This window comes from Emydura macquarii, unplaced genomic scaffold (genome assembly GCF_026122565.2).
Source record: "Emydura macquarii macquarii isolate MOO-44397 ecotype Brisbane River unplaced genomic scaffold, CSIRO-AGI_Emac_v2 contig_2207, whole genome shotgun sequence".
In the NCBI taxonomy this organism is placed as follows: domain Eukaryota; kingdom Metazoa; phylum Chordata; order Testudines; family Chelidae; genus Emydura; species Emydura macquarii.
In genome coordinates this window covers 475,205-493,936 of record NW_027132344.1, presented here as the reverse complement: position 1 = coordinate 493,936, position 18,732 = coordinate 475,205, and the positions used below count along the sequence as shown (strand labels likewise).

Here is an 18,732-nt window from a genome sequence, read left to right as displayed (position 1 = left end):
ATTTTAAAGTCTGACTACAGTCAAAGGGCAGCTTTTCCTATTAGTTTTGTCTCATTTTACAACCACTACCACCACCATCACTGCAATGAAGGAACAGCTGTTCCCAGCGTGGGTTCATGTTCCCTCTCTCTGTGTTTGACAAAAATTCTAATCTTCATTTTCTGTTCAGTTCTCCTCTGTCACTGTGGAAAACTGCAATCTAAGTTTGACATGAGGACTAATTTTTAACAACATGAGATAAAGCCAAACACTAAACCAGAAAGTTTTATACTTTCTTGCAAATACCGCTGTACCTTTCACTCAAAATCCAAGAACAACTTAGATTTAAAATATCCTCAAGAAGCATACACACTAAATATTTAAGCAAATTAATGGTAAATTTCATAACCAATTGTTTCTGTAGTGTAACATTTTTCAAAAAAGTTCTGTCATCAAGTATATGCAAACCCTGAATACAGGGTAATAAAATCTAACCTTTGATCCATGGAGGTATTGGGGCTGTGCATTAGGTTGCTTATCTCTCTGAAACTCCTGAGAAAAGGGTAGTACAGTACGAACAAATCTACAAAAGCAAAATATAGACATAATTAGTTACACTTTGCACCCCTAATATATCTAAATACTCACTGCTTCTTCTGTCCATAAACAAGATCAGATCTCAATTCTAACCACACAGTGCAATTCAAGTAAGGGGCAGCATATACTTGCACTGCTCCAGGAGCAGGGCAGAATTCAGCCATCAATTCTACCCCTTTTTGCTGATGCAGTTTACTTCCCATTTTGTGCTGACTGCAGAGTGCCAACTAGAACACTGGGGGAGCACTCCTCGACCCCCTGCACGGGAGAAGAATTATCAGCCCAGTAGTGGCTGCTCTCCCCATTTCTCCATATAGGTGCCAACATCACAGGTAGCCCACAAAGGGGAGAATTGGATTTCCTTATGCCCCCTTACTCCCATGCATAGGCATACACACAATTGAGTCCTCAATGATCAGAGATCTGCCAATAAAGAAAATGCAGAATTGTTACTACAGTTTACATAGCGGTTTGTGTAATTACAATCCTATCCATACACTTATAGGTTTAAACATAGAATGCCTTCCAGCAGTGCAACAAACAAAATAACTAACATCTATCATATGTGATTCTATCCTCCCTCCCATCTTCCTTTATCCCGGGGGAAAATGTGTGTGTGGAATAAAATCTTTTTTTTTTAAATGTATGCACAGTGTGCCGAGATGCTGTTTTTTGATGCTTTATAGATCCTGCAGGTCATTCCACAATCTTGGATGAGACCCAAGAAAGCTCTTTGTCTCCTGTACAAACAAGCTTTACCCTGATTGCAGATAATTTCATTGCACCAGAAGAATGTAGCGATATTATGCACACTCCTGTTTGGATGTGCAGTGATGCATCTAGCATGTTTACCATACCGATTCTGTGTCAGTCCATAAATAACTCTTGTTCTCCAGGTTCAAATTACCCACCTTGCTTCCTGAAAATATTGCCACTCCTGCTCAATGTTTTTAAAAGAACCTTATCAACTGATAAAGCTCATGTAGCTACCACAAAAGAGTTTTAATGAGCTTATTATACTAATTCTATCAAGATTAGTGTATGGTAAGTAACATCATATTTTTAGTTCCAGTGTTCACTGAAATAAGCCTTGCGTTGTACACCATTATAAATGCATATGCGTGGGAGACAAGTGATCTGAACATGCATCACATTCTATACATATCTAAAAAGTGTGACTAACTGGATGTCTGCAAATCTGAACTCTCCCCCAACACTATTTTTTCTCCCTGAATATAATGCTGCTATTGAATTCAGAAAAATAGTACTGGGAGAGAATTCAGATTTGCAGGCATCCATTTAATCACACTTTTTAGATAGATATAGAATCTTATATGTGCTCAGTTCACTTGTTTCCCATGCATACACATTTGTAATGGTACGCAAAGCAAGGCATTTCCTTCAATGAACTTTATACAGTGGTAAGACTGTATGTCCGGCTAAGTTTAGAACAGAAAGAAGAGTTTCTACATGTGAAGATAGAGTTGTCCCTTGTCCAGGTTTTCCAAGGACTGTCCTTCTTTCGAGGTAGCTGTCTTGGAGAATCTGAAGGATACTCTGTATACACTGCCAGCTGTGCAATTTTACAGGCTTAAGATCATCTCCAATGTCCTGGTTTTTTGTACCTCAGAGGTGGCAATCCCATGTGAATAACAGGAAAGCCACTAAGCAATTAACAACACACAATCAAAATTGTGAGGCCAAAGTTAAAAGAAACAAGAAGAAGAAAAAAATTGTAATAAGCTACGAAAATCAAGAGGAACAAAGTAATATTTAAATATATTATAGGCAAAAGGAAAACCAGAGTGCAAGTAGGGTCCACAAGGAGCTATTTCTCAGAGTAGTTTGTGAAATTTAGAGTAAGTAAAAGCCAGAATCTGTACACACTTGCTTAAAAGTAATACTTACTCTTGTAAAAAATCCATGGCAGGCGCTTCCATAGAACTTTGCACGAGAGAAATTATTTTCATGACCAAGGGATTGCAGAATTTGACCTTTGATATTTGCTGCAAGTTTACCTTTTATTTAAGTTTTGCAAGATTTTAATTTTAGCATGCTACTGCAATTCTATTAATTGATTAATTTCTAATACTCCGCAGTAACAATCCTGCAAGTAGAAATGCACGTGTAACAAGTAGCATGAGTAAAGATACAAATGTGTGTGTTTGTAGCACAGTGGGCATACATTTTTTAAGTTGGCAAAGGAGATTTTGAATAAACTAGACAAATGGCACAAAAACCTTTAAATATATGGGGAAAGAAATATTGGCCATACTAACAATTCAGGTATACAATAATATTAAAGATATTTATTATCCAAGTAAATATAAAAAAAAGCCATGCTGATCATTAATAGTAACATTTCCCCCAAGTACTTGAAGACTGGGAATGCACAAAGATGAAAGACGCTTTGCAGAATAGCAATATGCATGAAAACTGGAGACTACATCTAAGCAATCTGAGTTTCCAATTATTTCTTTTATGCTTAGGAGTTTATTTTTGTATAACTGGAACACTATCCGTGGATCCCATAACATCAGAGGGTTTTTGTATTTTATAAAACTGCACAAAAATAAGCATACTAAGAATTTCAGTTGTTTGTTAAGATGTATTTTAATGTCTTTCCAAGCTAACTGCATTTGTTAAAATCCAGTAACTGCTTGCATTTCGCTGCTTCTGAAGAAAAGGTCACAGATATATTGCATTTGATACAAAAGAGCTATGATCTTATATAAAATCGCCTTTCATTTAGATTTCCCAGATTAATTAGTTTTTCCATTCTCTTGTATAATTGAAATGCACTCATTTAGAAACTTCCTCTTGAGATTATTTGTTCTTTACAGAGATTTTTCATTAATGAAGTTTATCAGGGATGTTGTAACCACTTGACAGGATCATTCAAAGTAATCCTAGACAGACGACAGTGCTGGAGATTACTCTCTTCTCCCCCCAACCCGGTTCCCTTTAAACTGACACTAATTTTCATGCCCAGTGAATCTGTCATTAGGAATAATAAAACCCCCAAGTAAACTCTGTGCATTCAGAGATGAAGATAACTATTCTAGACCCTTCTGTTATAGCAAGTTGTGTATACATTTTAAAAAGGTTTGTCTTTGTATTGCATTCCGTAGGAGACTGGTATCCTTGAAAATCATGTCTGATGAAGAATGAAACCCATGTGATTTTTTTTGAGAAGAGAATGCAGATTTAGATAGTGGTTAGGGGGTTTAAGAAGAGAAAGGAGAGTTAGCAAAAAGTTTGACTCTGCTACCTTATGAGGATCTTATCACATTTCTGTCAAGGGCGTACACGAAGAATGACCTCCACTGAAACAAACTCATTGTTTAGGTATCAAGTACAGATCACACACTCTCCTCTCTTTCTCTACTGAATCCATAATATGAAGGATGGACTGACTGCACTTTATCAAGCTCATCATCCGAACATAAGAACTGGTCAATCATAGTCAGTTCTGTTTCTCTTGCCCTCTAATATAGGTAGATTAAAAATCTCAAGGATCTCATGACTGACTTGAACAACAGGACTAGCGGACTGGAGCTGTTGCCACACATTTGGTAGCCTACATTTTCACAAATAACCTAGGCTGCAGCCTCTGATTGGACTTGAATGTACGGAAGGCAAACAAAGTCATGTGACTACAATTCTGAAAACCAGCAGCTGCAATTAATAAAACTCTACATATTGTAATAGCAGCCCATCCAATTGTTTAATCGCAGTGTATTATCAAATGTAAAATAATTACAGGTAGTCCAACATACAGCTTGCTCCAAGGCATGCTACACACAAATTAGTTTTACTGTTAAACTAAAGATTAAGAAGAGACCAGTTAATTTGAGAAACTTTTTTTTACACATTCTACACCTGTCCTTGGAACCCCCTTTCTAATTTTTGTGGCCTTACAATTTTTTTTTTTAAATAAATGTTTTTCTTTCCTCTGAAGTTTGTGTGGAGCTTTCACACAGGAAATAGTTTATGGAAGAGGAAGAATGAAACTGCCTACGCACACGAAGCTGTCAAATACACATAATAAACTGAAAAGTTAATAATCACTGGGCTTACTTGTAATAATTTGTGTGACTAAAGTGTGACAAATTGATGATGTACCATTATATTTCAGTTTATACTTTGCACTTTAATGGCAGTCATGTCTGTATGTATATGAACGTGTGCAGAACAGCAAAGAACCACAGATTCTTGGAAGGAAAAAAATTAACTGGATCAATTATGTGTATGTGCACACAATTCAAACAAGCACATAGAGCTATATGATCACACAAGCGTAAAGATTTCTGTATATATCAGAAATTCTGTGCACAATAATGAAATCAGTCAAGCTGGATGACTAGGACAGATGTTATTTAAGATCTCCCTACTTTATTAGCTCTCAAATTAATTATTCTGCTAGGCTGGAGCTCAGCCCCACCCAGTTTGTATACACACTTTTATATAAATAAGCAGAAACTTTGACCTAAAATGTAAGTTAAGTATTATTGAAAAGGAAGACAGAGGAAGCTCTCTGGGGAGCGTAGGAGGCAAAATGATGTTGTTCTACCTCTCCCCACCAAATATAACTCAATACCATTTCACAGTCAGTAGGTTTCTCATTATATTTCACTCCTGAAGATAACTGTGCTCTGACCACAAACTGAAAAGAAAGTAAATACAACACTAGTTCAAAAAAAAAAACCCCAAAAAACCCCAAACCACTTCTTCCTTTAGAGTTTCCTTCATTGACTCAAGCATTCTGTATTTTATATTCCACCCCCACATCTTTCCCATTCTGTATTTTTAAAACAAGAAAAGCAGGAATGAACAACATAGAACAAATCTGCCATAGCAGCAGGAAATCACAGCATGTATTTGTGAACATGTCAGCTGTATAAAGCAAGAGAAGCCCTGGATCAGAAAAGACAGGTGTGCAAAAATGCCACCACTCTCCAGTGGGGAGAAAACAAAAAGGCTGAAGGATATGAATTATGGATTATTTGCAAAATCCACTCAGTTTTGATGGCTAGGAATTCTTCAATGTTATAATAATCACCTTTATGGTGGTTTAAAAAAAAAAGTGCATTTACACTTGAATCCATTATACTGTGGTCAACTTCAAAAAGTCACTTGCCCTCCAGGACAAAAGAGGGGTCAGTAACACATAATAGGAACAGTGTATCCAGAACTGCCAGAGTGCAGAAGAGAGTGGTGACATGTACAAAGACACTTGGTTACACACAACCACTGAACTCTGTCTCAAACCAGTAATTCATCCTCTTTTCTCCGCATCAACACAGAACCCAGGGATATAATTTTGCTTCCATTACTTATTGTTGTAAATGTTTTACAACATGATCTTGTTTACCAAAATTTCCTCCTGACATGTACCTTGAACTATTTTTAGATATCCTTTATGTTACAGCCTATTTAGATAGATCATTGAAATTACACAGAATTTGGCTCCTCAGGTTACGTTTGGCTTCTCTCCTATTGTGGACACATAATAGCACTGTCAAATGTATGAAAGGATAAGTAGCCTGAATCACTGTGTTTTGTTACACATGTATATTTTGCATGCCACATGAACTATTCCAAACATTTTAAAAGGAGATAGAGGGAAAAAATATGAGGAAAACAGAGACAAGATTTGTTATGAAAGAAGTTATGGCAAAGAAGATGCAACAACCTGCAATCCTTCCTCTTACCATAAATAACCATAAGTATTCACATTTTGTACAAACTAATTTTAAAAAAATAAAACAAATTTACCCATTGGGACTCAATTGATTTTTTTTTAAATGAGAAATTATATTTTTAAAAATACTGCCAAAACATGGACACAGCTGGCAACCCACACCTACGCCATGTAAATAATCTACTGTACATTTCACCCTGCTGATATAACAAACTACACATGCAAAGACAATTATTTAAAAGGCCAAAATGCTAACCTGTTAGTAGACCCATTGTAGCAATAGTTTGGAAGGAAATCATAGTTGAGCTCCCAAAAGACGTGAAGAGTGATTCTTCCATAGGGAGCAGACACGTTGTGATTGGCTTCTCTGAACATGGCATCAAAGCTGTCCAAGGTCATGTATCTGCTCAGTAGCTTGTGTGTCATTTTATTTATCTCTACCAAGCCATCTAGCTCCTGAGAGCATTTAAAACAAGAAAGGGGAGGGGAAATATGAGGAGTATGTTAAATACGGCACAGAACTGCAAGCAGTAGTTAAAATACATTGAAAATTGGGAGAAATCAGTTACAAGGAACTTTTGACTCTTCCCGATCTCTTTCTTTAAACACTAGGCTGTAAAGAGCTGGAATTTCTATGTCCTTTATCCATATCTGCCACTGAACTGCTGAGACACACTGAGCATGTTACTTAACGGCTGTCTAAACTCCAAGTGGGAATTTCAGAAATGCTCATTGTTGGACTAACCCTTTGAATGAAGTCAATGGTAAAACTCCCATTGATTTCAACGTGAGCGGTGTTAAGCTAACACTGATAGGTTCTGAAATTCCCACCTGACAAGCCTGTGCCATTGCACAGTTATCTGGCCTTGATAGTGAAGTTGTATCCTATAAAAGCTTTTTGTTTGTAGTGAGGATGAGCTAATAGTTTTAGAACTGTATTATCGCCTAGATATAACCAAGGCCAGGGACTCAATAAATAAAGGATTAGACATATATATGGATAATAAAAACATCCATAGTTACAATAAATACAAGCTAATATGCTTGAGGGGCACAAGTCAACCATTGCAAAGCTTAAGTTTCTCCTCTGGGCAAGTTATTACATACATGTCCCCTATGGAGTTTCTTGCACGTACTTATAACACATCTGGTCCCAGCCACTGTCAGAGCCAGCATACTGGACAAGATTGACCAATGTCTGATCTGGTATAATAATTCCAATATTAGTAGATCATAAGCCATGTTGTAGTATGGTTCAGTAATCAAGCTGTCCCATCCATACTACAAAAACATTTTCTTAGGGCCTCCTTAAGCACGCCAGACAACCGTGCACTTAAGGTTGCATGATACAACTAAGGAATGTGACACAGACATGCCTTAATTTCTCTGTGCTTCAAGGTACTCATCGCCTTTCCTTACAGAAGTTCTGTCAGGTTTAATTAATTAATAACTGTAAAGCACTTTGAGATCCAGGAGTGGAAGATGCTATAAATACATACTACAAGTATGATGTGGCTTTTGTCCCTATATTGGATTAAAATAACTCAACCTTTAAATTATTTAAACTCAGTTTTAAAATAGTCTTTAAAATAAGCATTCAGTTCAATTTCACTGTTGATAAAATAAATCTTGACTCATTTAGAGCAAAGAATCTTTGATTTTAGCAGAGATTAGTTTATATAGTAGACAAAAGTTTAAAAAAAAAACAAAAAACCTGTAAGGCAGCAACATGGAGCACGACGACCGTGGAAAACAATATTGTCTTTGCCTGCTCAGTTAATCTTAATTTGGCCTCTCTTTGTGCATACATTATGATACAGTCTTTGATGATATGTCCATATTCTATTTTCCCCCACAGGACCCCCATCTCATTTAATGCACAGGAGGAAAGGTGCTCATTTAATGAGCATCTTGTCAACACTGTTTTCTCCTCCATGTTCGGTGTGTGAGCCCTGCCTTATTTATTGCACGCTGTTCAAATCCTGATCTGTCAGAATTATCAATTTCCTTATGAGCTGTACGAGGCACTCATCACTAGTATCTGCGTGCTTCACAAACATTAATCAATCTTCCCAAATCCTTGTGAGAAGGGATGGTATTTTTTCCATCAGTAAAATGGGGATCTGAGGAACAGAGAGATTAAAGTAATAAATTTATATTCATTTTGGGTGCCCAAATTGAGTTACCTAGGAGCTGACTTTTCAGAGTGCTCAGAATTATATATAGCAAAGCAAGAACTAGCAAGAACTAAAGTGTCCCAAGTATTTTTCTCCTTCTTTCCCAGTTTACACAAAGAGTGTAAGATTATGGTGAGACCAAGCATAAGCCTTCTTTGCCTGTCTTTTTTTCTGTTTTCAGTTAAATTGAAATAAACACAGCTGATTTTGTCTTTGTAATTCCACATTTATCTGTCAGTGGAGCTAACAGAAATAGAGTTCACTCATTAACATTTTAATCAGGAAACTAACTAAAAAGTACACCTTGGCAGTGTATATATGGGCTTCATCCCTGGGCATGAGTCAGATTTTATTACTTTACTGACAAAAATAAGTTTTACCTATTGATAACTCTACAGAGCCAGGCCGTCTAGTGAAAAAGATAGCTATTCCACCTCACGCATCTGATGAGACCGCCAGTGAAACTCAGATCCTGAATTATTTGTTTTTGGTCTGCAGCTACGCAGGAAGTACAGAACAGCTGATTATATAAAAGGTTGGTATTTCAAACTTAAATCATTAGAAAACCTTATTCCCCCCCCCCCACAACATCTCACAGCCCCAGTTCAATTTCCAAGCATATCATACAGTCTGCCTTTTATTTTCAATGCTCCCAAGGCCCTGCACTGTGAGGAACTTTCTTCTGGCCCAGCAAAGCAAAACACAGCTTCTTCCGATACGAATTAATGCTGCTCATGAGCTGACCAGGATATCTTCAGGCAGGGAAAAGGAAGGGTCTCCCAGCCCCCAGACACAAGAAAATGAACTAGAGAAACATCACTGTAACAAGACAGTGCACTATGCTGCCCGGACATCTCATGATCTCATTTTGACTAGTGAAGCATCATGAGAGAGGAGAGAATGAAAGCTGAGCAACAGAGGAAAAAAAATTTTTAATTGGTCTGCTTAAATTCTTTGCTGTTTACACTTATTTAACTCATCTTTGGGACAAAGCAGATATCTTTGTTAGTCGGACAACACTCCTGCCCCTACAACAACAGGTGTGAGAGCTCATAACATATCAGGGAAACCCCAAGAAGTACTCCAGCAAAAGCAAAGAAAATTTGCTATTTCTAAGGTTTAAAAAAAAGTTTTGTTTTTTGTAGAAATCTTGTAGGCCTTCTTTGTACATCATAAAGCAGCAAAAAGCTGGTGCAGCTCTGAATGTAGACAAGGCCTGAGATATGTCACTAGTTTTGGAGAGCTGCTTAAGCCATTCCACAATCCCAGAAGCAAGTAATACTATAGCAGGAGCACCACTTCCAATACAGGTGCACTTATCCTGTAGGTCATCCGCAGCAACAATACTTACAACAATGGAGGTCAAGTCTTCACTTTCAAATCGACCAATTGCCAGTTCCATTGATTTATACATGGCTGCTGAAATCCGCTGAGTGATCAGGCGGTTCAGATCTATTGATCTACCAAGGAGCTAAAGAAAAACAACCCCCAAAAATGTATCAGACAAAATGGTATGAGCCTAATTTTTATTAAAGTAAAAAAAACAATTTTTCTTAATTAACAGATGAAATGAAGAGCTGTATGTGTGTATTATATTCAGACATAAATACAGTATACCGATAATACATATGAGCATGTGTTGTGTACCCACATCTGCACACAGCAAATACTGTGTGTGGTGCAGCCAAATCTAATCCAATACTGAGCTAACTGTGAACATGTTTCCAGTGTAGACTTGCTGATGAACTTGTAGAAGAAAGAAAAATTATTCAGTTTAGGGAGTCAATTCCATTATGCACCATATTTCTGTGCTTTTTAAAACTAGAAATATTTGCATTAAAACAGGATCTTTGCAGCTTTAGCGTTCATCTACTCCTGCTGCTTGAAATCACAGTCAAGCTGTTGTGGACAGAAACAGAATACTATGGCCTCAGGTGAGGAACAAGCACTAAGTACATTAATAGTATTATAAAGCAAAGGGAAAAAAAGCAAGCAATTCAAATATGATACAGCAGCGTCAGTTTTACTCACTTGGACATGTCTCTGTTTCAGTAGCGTCTCATACCGGTTGGATGGTGGTAAGTGAATTGTTGCCCCCTGATTCTTGCACTCTGAGCGTAACCGTTTATCCAGAAGCAGACTGTTATGAGGAAAAAAGATGTTACAGTACATAACACAGCAAACTACAACAGAAATACATAAATAAAAGATCCTGTTATCAGAATAGCTACCTTCCTGCCATAATCTTGTAGTATGCAAATATCTGGTCTGCCAACTTATAGACGAACTGATCAAAACACAAGTTTACCTGGAAAATGGTAGAGACATTATTTATTTATTAGTATTTGCACAGAAATAAAAAGGGGCACTTATCCTAGGGCCCCTTGTCATTCACTACAAAAACAAGCACTTCCCCACAAAGAGGAGTTACTTCAATCTCAGCAATGCCAAAACTGGACATAGGAAGATCTATGTTTATTCAAAGCTTATCATCGAGAAAGGTTACCTCTTCCTCCTCCCTCTGGCATTCTCGCCACTTTCATTCTACTATATATCATCACCATCTGCTTTGTAGATCTGCATATTGTTGCATAATATTCCTTCACCTTTAACAGACTCAGTCTCCCTACTAGGATACATAACAGTTTTCTCCAATAGATGAGTTTACTTTACCTCTGCCTCAATTTCATCATAGAGGAACTGCTTCTTAAATTTAGTAAGGGCATAATGAGCGCTATCATTATAAAGATCCAAAGAATAGAGAACATACCTGAATGAAAAAGAAAAAAAGAATGGTTACTCACCCGACAGTAACTTGGATTCTTTGAGATGCTGTGGTCAGTGTGGATCCCACTGTAGGTGCACAGATGCCTGTGCATGAGATCAGATTTTTTTTGACTAGCAGAGTCTGCTGGGGCAATGCATATACCCTGGGCCTCCTTATGCTCCACTGGGAAGGCATAAAGGCCCATGTGACCATGGTGCTTCCTCAGTCCCCTTGCAATCTGAAGCCCACAGTAGCTGGGGACTTCTAAGTGAGTGCACCGGTCATAGGATCCAAACTGACTACAAACTGTAGAGGAAGTAACTGTTCTTTTTCCTGAGTATGTGTCAGTGTGAATCCCGCTGTAGGAGACAGTCACACAGTATCCCCTCGAGATGGCGGGAATAAGGTGTTTCAGCTGCATAAGTCAAACAGGGATTGTAGTATTGGTCTCCCAAATTCAGCATCTGTTCTAGCTGCCAAGTCCAAGACATAGTATTTGACAAAAGTCAGTGGGTTACTCTATGTTGCTGCCTTACAGGTTTCTGATATCGCCACATTTCTGAAGCAGGCAGAAGTCATTTGAGCTCTGGTGAAGTGAGCCTTGATGTTGAGTGGGAGGGGCACACCACCAGCCAGTAACACAAGGAGATATATTGTGTTATCTGCTCCAAAATTTTTCAAGACGGGACAGTCTAGCCTTCTGAAAAAACAGTTACAGCCCGAAATAGACGGGGCAACACAGTCTGCATGGTTTGGTCCTGTCAATATAATAAAGGAGAGCTCTGGATATGTCTAGTGTGTATGTAACTTCTTTTCTCCCACTGTCAAATGTGGCTTTGGGAAGAAGACAAGTAAGGTGATGGATTGGTTCAAATGAAATTCTGATATCGCTCTGAGGATGAGTTTCAGGCGTGGTCTTAGCTCCACCTCTTTCCCTTTGAAATGTTATTGGGGGGCGTGGGGAGGGTTAGCCATAGTGCCTGCAGCTCACTCACTCTTTTGGCCAAAGTGATTACAACTAGGAAGACCATCTTCAGAGTGACGTGGTGTAAGGAGCATTCTGAGAGAGGCTCAAAGAGAGGCTTCATGCATCGCAGGAGGACTATATTGAGGTGCCAGGCAGGAGTGGGTTCTCTGACTGATGGACAAGTGAGTAATAGCCCTTTAAAGATCTTTTATAATGGGGTGAGAGAAGACCAAGCACAACTGTACAGGCAGTTGACAAGCTGAAATCACTCCAAGGTGGACTCTGATAGAGCTGAGCCAAAGACCACCTGCCTGAGGTGTTGTAGGTAGTCAAGCATCGTCAGCATAGAGGCCTGTCCTGGGCCCAGGCCTTTTTGGGCTGCCCATATTGAGAACCTCTTCTTCCTGCTTTGTGTATCAGGATTTCTTGGACCTGTACAGAGCAGTTCCTATCCGTAGCATTCAGCCAGCCAACATCCACACCGTCATGTTCAGAGACTTTGGGTTTGGCTTGAGTATCTAGCTGTGATGCTGCAAGATCTGATCCAGATTGTCTAGGAGCTGTCCATTCAGCCTCTGATACATCGGCAGACAATTTGTCAGCCAAAACTGCCTTGGCCAGTACGTAGCCACTAGGATGATAAAGGCTTTGTCTCTTTTGATCTAGGAAATCAAGGAAATCTGGGAATCAAGTGAAATGGTGGGAAGTTGAACAACAACTCTCTGTTCTTCTGTAGGAGGAAGGCATCCAGTAGTGAACCTGGACTCAGGCAACCTCGGGAACAAAAGTTTGACATTTTGCACTATCTTTAAGGGCAAACAAGTGTACCATGGGAATAATCCCCACTGATGGAATATCACCTCCATGGTGGATCTGTGCAATGACCATTGGTGGCTGGTCACTGACGGCCTCAGGAACTCTGCTAAGTTGTTGCTGACTTCCAAGAGGTGAGGGGCCTCAAAGTTACTCCCTTCTGATGGCACCAACTGCAGAAGATGGCTTCCAGGCCAAAGTGCGAGGAGTGGACACCCCCTTGCTTGTTCATGTAGTGCATAGCTGTCATGCTGTCTGATGCTCTACACTATCAAGTTTTGGAGGACCAGAGGGAAAGCCATGCAGGCCAGTCTCATGGTTCTGAGCATTAGGACCTTCTTAGGTAGCCCGATGTCATTTTGGTCCACATTGCTTGGCTCTGTAGATGATTTGAGTGAGCTCCCCAACCTGTCCCTGACGCACCTGGGATTAGTGTCTTTATCAGAGAAGGGACTGAAAAGGAGACTTCCTTTCCACGTTTGTGGATTCTAAACACCCAGCGAGTTTGGCAGTGACATGATGAGATACTATGACCTCCTCGTCTATCAGGTGTTTCCCCAGAGAAAAGATTGTCCTGAGGCAGAGCTGAAGGGGGCACAGGCGAAGTCTGGAAAGTGGCACTATGCACGTGCATGCCAACATGTTGCCTAGCACTGAGATGTTCATGCTGTGCTGGTTCTGGTGTCAGCTGGAGTATATGTCTTCATAGTGGCTGGAATCAGTGCTTGGGAAAGCATGCTTTTTTTGATCTATAGGCAACCAGGACTGCTTTGAGCTCTATCATCTGAAATGAGGTAAGTGCCAATTTTTTATAGGTCACTAGGAGACCCGGCCAGGTGAATACAGATAGAGCACTGTCCCAGTCTGATGATGTCTCCGACTCTCGCCTGCTTCTGATCAGCAAGTTGTCCAATTAGGTGTGCATGCCTCGTCTTCTCAGACATGCCCTATGCATTCTTTGAAGACCCTGGGTGCCATGAAGAGTCGAATTGGCAGGCCTCATACTGGTAATAATTTGGTCCCACTGTGAATCTGGGGTACTTCTTCTGGGTTGGTGCACAGTCATGCTGTCAGCTCTTGCGATTTTATTGCAACTCTAGTAATTTGGAGATTTTTAAAAAAAATCTGTCTCATTAAAACATGCTAAAAGGCTGCCAACTCACAAACTGTCCTTTATTCAAAATTGCATGCATTGTAGTTATGGCCATGTTGGTCCCAGATATTAGAGTGACAGGTGAGGTAATATCTTTTATTGGACCAGCTTCTGTTGGTGAGAGAGAGAAACTTTTGAGCTTACATAGAACTCTTCTTCAGGTCTGTAAACTTGAAAACTTGTCTCTCTCGCCAACAAAAGTTGGTCCAATAAAAAATATTAAATCACCTACCTTGTCCTCCTTATTCAAATGGCCACTAGCTCCAACTTCTGTCAATGGGGCTGTAGCCAGCAAGATGGTTACCCTTGCTCTGCAATCTATCTGCATGTGGAATTAAGGCTGCCTTAATAAAGATGGCTGCCATTTCCCACTGTTTTCTATAAGACTGAAGCCATGCTCACAAGCAAAATGGCTGCCACTCTATGGTTTAGGTGGCTGGACAGGACACAGGGCTGTAAGGAGCAGCAGAGACACCATGAAAGGGGAATGAGGAGAATAGGGGGGAGCAGGAGGCACGTTTAGGCACTGCAGAAAAATGGGGTTAGAAAAGGAATTTTTATCTAATTTGCAAAGTGTGAAGCCTGAGGGTGCCTCTTTATGTGTATTTGCATATACACCTGTATGTGTATTTTCTTTGTAACTTTCCAAGTTTTCTTTCTATGTTTGCCAATTTATTTTGAATCTTGTGATTTTTCTATCAAATAAACTTTGTTTATTTCTACCCCAAACAGGTATGTGCTGTGCAAATTGTGTGGTATGTATGTGCCAAAGCAAGCTGGCATCTAGGGGGCTGGTTTCATGTCTTCGGGGGAGATGAACCAGAGGGGAAAGTCCAAGTCCGGTAATTATGAAGTCAGTGTAGACAGATTTGGGGAGACTTGGGACCAGAAAGGCTGTTGTGGTCACCCCACAAGGAGTAACTAGGCTGGTGGAAGCCAGGTAACTAGGCTGGCTACAGGTGTCAGGGCTCTAAACCATAGCTACATGGCATTAAGGCACTCACAGTTACAGGGCAGGCACTGCCAGAGCCCCTTACTGGCCTGGGTGATTTCCAAAATGACACATGCTCCCATGAGAATGGTCCCTGAGGAGGGATGGGGAAGGGGAATAGATGGGGGCTGGGAGCATATGAGATAACCATGAGCATTTTCTTCTCTGCCTTCCTCTTGCTGAACCCTAGAAGCCCGGTATCTACTCAAGAGGAGTTCTTGGTGAGGGATGACCCCATGTGTTTCTTGGAGTTGGAGTCTCCTCCGGGTCTGAGGTGATACACGTAGATTGCTCAAGCAGGTGGAATTTAGCTGCACACCCCTCAACTTGCGAGCACTCAACGAGAAGGATTTACACAAGACTCATTTGTGGTTTCCCCCTCACCAGCAGAAAAGGCATTGGCGATGCCTGTTGACCATCAGGAGTTCTTCATAGATCAGACAAGGATTAAACCGGGTGGGTTTGGCAGCTGCCAGAGTGGTTAGTGCCAAGTACCTGCCACGCTGTACAGGGACTATGTGAGAGGGTCCCCTCTTTTGCGGGAGATGTCCAAATTAAAAATTAACAAGGTAAGAGGCAAAGAAGGATTTTTTTCCCACAAAACTAGGTTAGAAATAGAGCTTGAAGTGAGTAGCAGATCGGACACTCAGCAGGTTCCATTTCTCTTCCATGGACAGTAAGACAGCACTGAGGACACTCCCCCCTTTTATCCCTTTATGCCCTCAAAGGAAAGCCTAGGGAAACACAGGGTGCACATGCAGCCCCAAGGGGCACTGCTACTCAGAAAATTCCGATCTTGGGATGTACACGCCTACAAAGGGATCCACATGGACACATACTCGAAGAAAAATATTTAGTTTATGAAATGCTTCTCTGCAAACGTATCAACAAAAAACTTGTTAACTGAAAAAAAGTTATACCTCGTTTGTAGTTTAGACTGACTGGCTGAAAAAATTAAAAATACAGAAGGCAAGCAGGTCTTTTATCTGCAACGTACCCTGCCACAAAAAAATCTGACTACTAAATATTACAGAAAGGAGTGAACGGTCAGGGCAACGGGGCCAAGCATCCAGTCCAGAGGCCTGATCCAGTCCATTTGAGGAATTTATGTGGCCTGCATGACAGACTCCAGAGAAGGAGGACAACAAAAACACCTCTGGCCCACCTAAGCTAAGTCAAGCAGATAGCAGCAGTAGGCAACAGAGATCACTACCCTACAAACCTCAGAATGTAATGCTTTGTATGCCACACCTCCAAAACATTCCCCAAGCTACGGTTTTTACTAAGCATGACAATTTAAATGTGTGGCATGGAAGACCACTCAGACCACACAAGATGGACTTTTCTGGCCCTTGCATGATAGGACCCCGTAGGGAATAAGAGCAAATAGAAAGTCACAGACATGGAAAAACATGAATACTGCTATCAGCTCTATCTCAAAAATAGATGAGAACAAACAACGTAGCTTCATTTTCTTTTTCTTTGTACAAACAATAAGGATATTATGAATGAACAATTATTCACCTGCAGTTTTTCTTCTCTGAAGACACTGTATTGACTGACTCCTGCTCATCCACCTCAGAGTTGGTAAGGCATCAGGGGTAAATTTTCAAATACAACTTTTTTTTCTGAAGGTCTTTTCCTATCATTCTTTGGGGTCTGTTACATTTATAGTAGGGGGAGCTATTTGCTTCCCCATTCATCAAGGAATGGAGAGCTAAATCCTGGCCCCACTGAAGGCAACATGAGTATTGCCATTGTCTTTGATGGGGGTCAGCATTTCACCTGGAAACTTTATGTTCTAGACGGAGCAGAGAAGCAGTGTGTGTTGATCTCAGAATGAGGCTGGCCTGCCCGTGCCTCAAAGAACCAAAATCTTTGAGAGCCAGAGGAACTCACGATAGGGTGCAGAGATTAAAGAGTAGGAAACCAGGAAAAAGTATCTTTAAAGAATTACGTTTGCAATACTTTCTCAGCAAAACCTTGTTAACATGTGTGAAGGCACTAACTGTATAACACAATGATATTTAAAATAATTGAATAGAAGAGCACACATAGACCTTACTCCATCATTGATGCCTCTTTGGTCTCCAGAATATGGTCTGTCAGAATCCAAGGCATAGACATCTCAATGGGGAACTGGATTCTTCTACCCATGGTGAGTTCTAAGAAGAACTCTCTGAACCACAACTGGGACAGGTCACAGCACTGCTGCAGGGTTTCTTTCAGAATAAATGACAAGCCATTATTCATCTCATATGCGAAACATATTAAGAACAAAAAAAAGTGATTATGATGGTAAATGTGAAACTAAAAAGCAGGTGTGAATAACTAGAGCTACATGTAAATCAAATTCAAATGTAAAAGCTCACAGGTTTTTAAAATAGTTATGAACACACACAAAACCTCAAGTGTTTTATGACAGAAAATATTGCCAAAGTGGGCCAGCCCACTGGCTTAGTGGTAAAACTATATTATACTACCCTGGAAGAGACAGCCAAGATTAATTCCCCAGCAGGGGCTCAAAGTGCTGTAAAAGCAATATCCTAAGCTCAAAAGGTGGCTGATGGAGAAGGAAGCAGGGGCATCTTGTGGCCATTGTTATTATTCCATCCATCCAATTAAGCAGTGGGATCAACTGGGCCCATAAGATCCTCACTGATTAGAAGGGCAGGGAATTATCTGAATTCTTGAGGGAGGGTTTAGAATAAGGAGAGATAGCTCTGAGGACACCCTATCAGGGATGCTGAGAGATTCTTTTGATCTCTTCAGGTAACAGACACACATCAATTTTTGCAGAATTCTAGAGAAACAAAACAAGGATGAACTTTTTACTTTAACATTTTCTAATGAACACTGTGCTGTTTATGAAAAGCATTAGTAATGGAACTAACAGACTCCTTTCCTTTGAGAGCAAAGGGTTCCAGCAAAAAAAAATAAAGATGAAAGACAACACAACATGGTGATGACAAAGACTAAATACATTCAATGTCAGTAGGTGAATCCATTAGGGTAGCATGTTTCCGATTACAACTGACAAAATACAGAGGGGGTAGCTAATCAATACCAAATTTACCACTACAGGGGACTTGCTGTGTCTTCTAAAAAATAACTTTCTTAAATTTTTTGCAATTTAAAGAGGTTTGATGTTTTTATTATATAAAAGTATAAGGTAACAATTAAAAAATCCAGCCCATTAAAGCAAATACATGAAGGGGAAAATCTCAAAACCACTCAGGTGAATCTCTCTTTTGTAGTATCTCCAGAAGTTCTGATAGGCCAATATTGTAGATAAACAAACCAGAGCTAAGTGGCTTAGGCAATCGGAAACATTTTCCAGGGCACGTTAAAGGTGTTAGGACATGCTAAGCTGGACACTGATCATCTACATATCTTACCACTGAAATTTATCAAATGAGTGTAGAAGAAAGACTCGCGATGAAATTTTTCTATGTCCAATATGGTGGGCCCCTCAAGGCTACTTCTCAAGGTTTTCTTGGAACCACTTTTGTCAGCAATGAGAGACTCTAACATAGTTCTCACCATGTAAAGCTGGATCATTAAAGGAAACATTTGTGGTGGAA

At 39.9% G+C, this 18,732-nt stretch overlaps 1 protein-coding gene across 2 annotated transcripts in view; it reads right to left on the bottom strand.

Moving 5' to 3' along the window:
- The window catches only part of CYFIP1 (cytoplasmic FMR1 interacting protein 1), a 110,549-nt gene that overhangs the window by 45,830 nt on the left and 45,987 nt on the right, over positions 1-18,732 (bottom strand). Inside the window, exons 16-23 of one of the 2 annotated variants that reach the window (XM_067559964.1) lie at positions 18,547-18,700; positions 17,214-17,370; positions 11,131-11,227; positions 10,689-10,765; positions 10,489-10,597; positions 9,809-9,928; positions 6,537-6,736; positions 475-562 (exon numbers count right to left, since the gene is read on the bottom strand). In XM_067559964.1, the coding sequence (XP_067416065.1) occupies positions 475-562; positions 6,537-6,736; positions 9,809-9,928; positions 10,489-10,597; positions 10,689-10,765; positions 11,131-11,227; positions 17,214-17,370; positions 18,547-18,700 (1,002 nt within the window). The remainder of the gene's footprint in view (positions 1-474; positions 563-6,536; positions 6,737-9,808; positions 9,929-10,488; positions 10,598-10,688; positions 10,766-11,130; positions 11,228-17,213; positions 17,371-18,546; positions 18,701-18,732) is intronic. The other variant, XM_067559965.1, reaches the window with a different exon arrangement.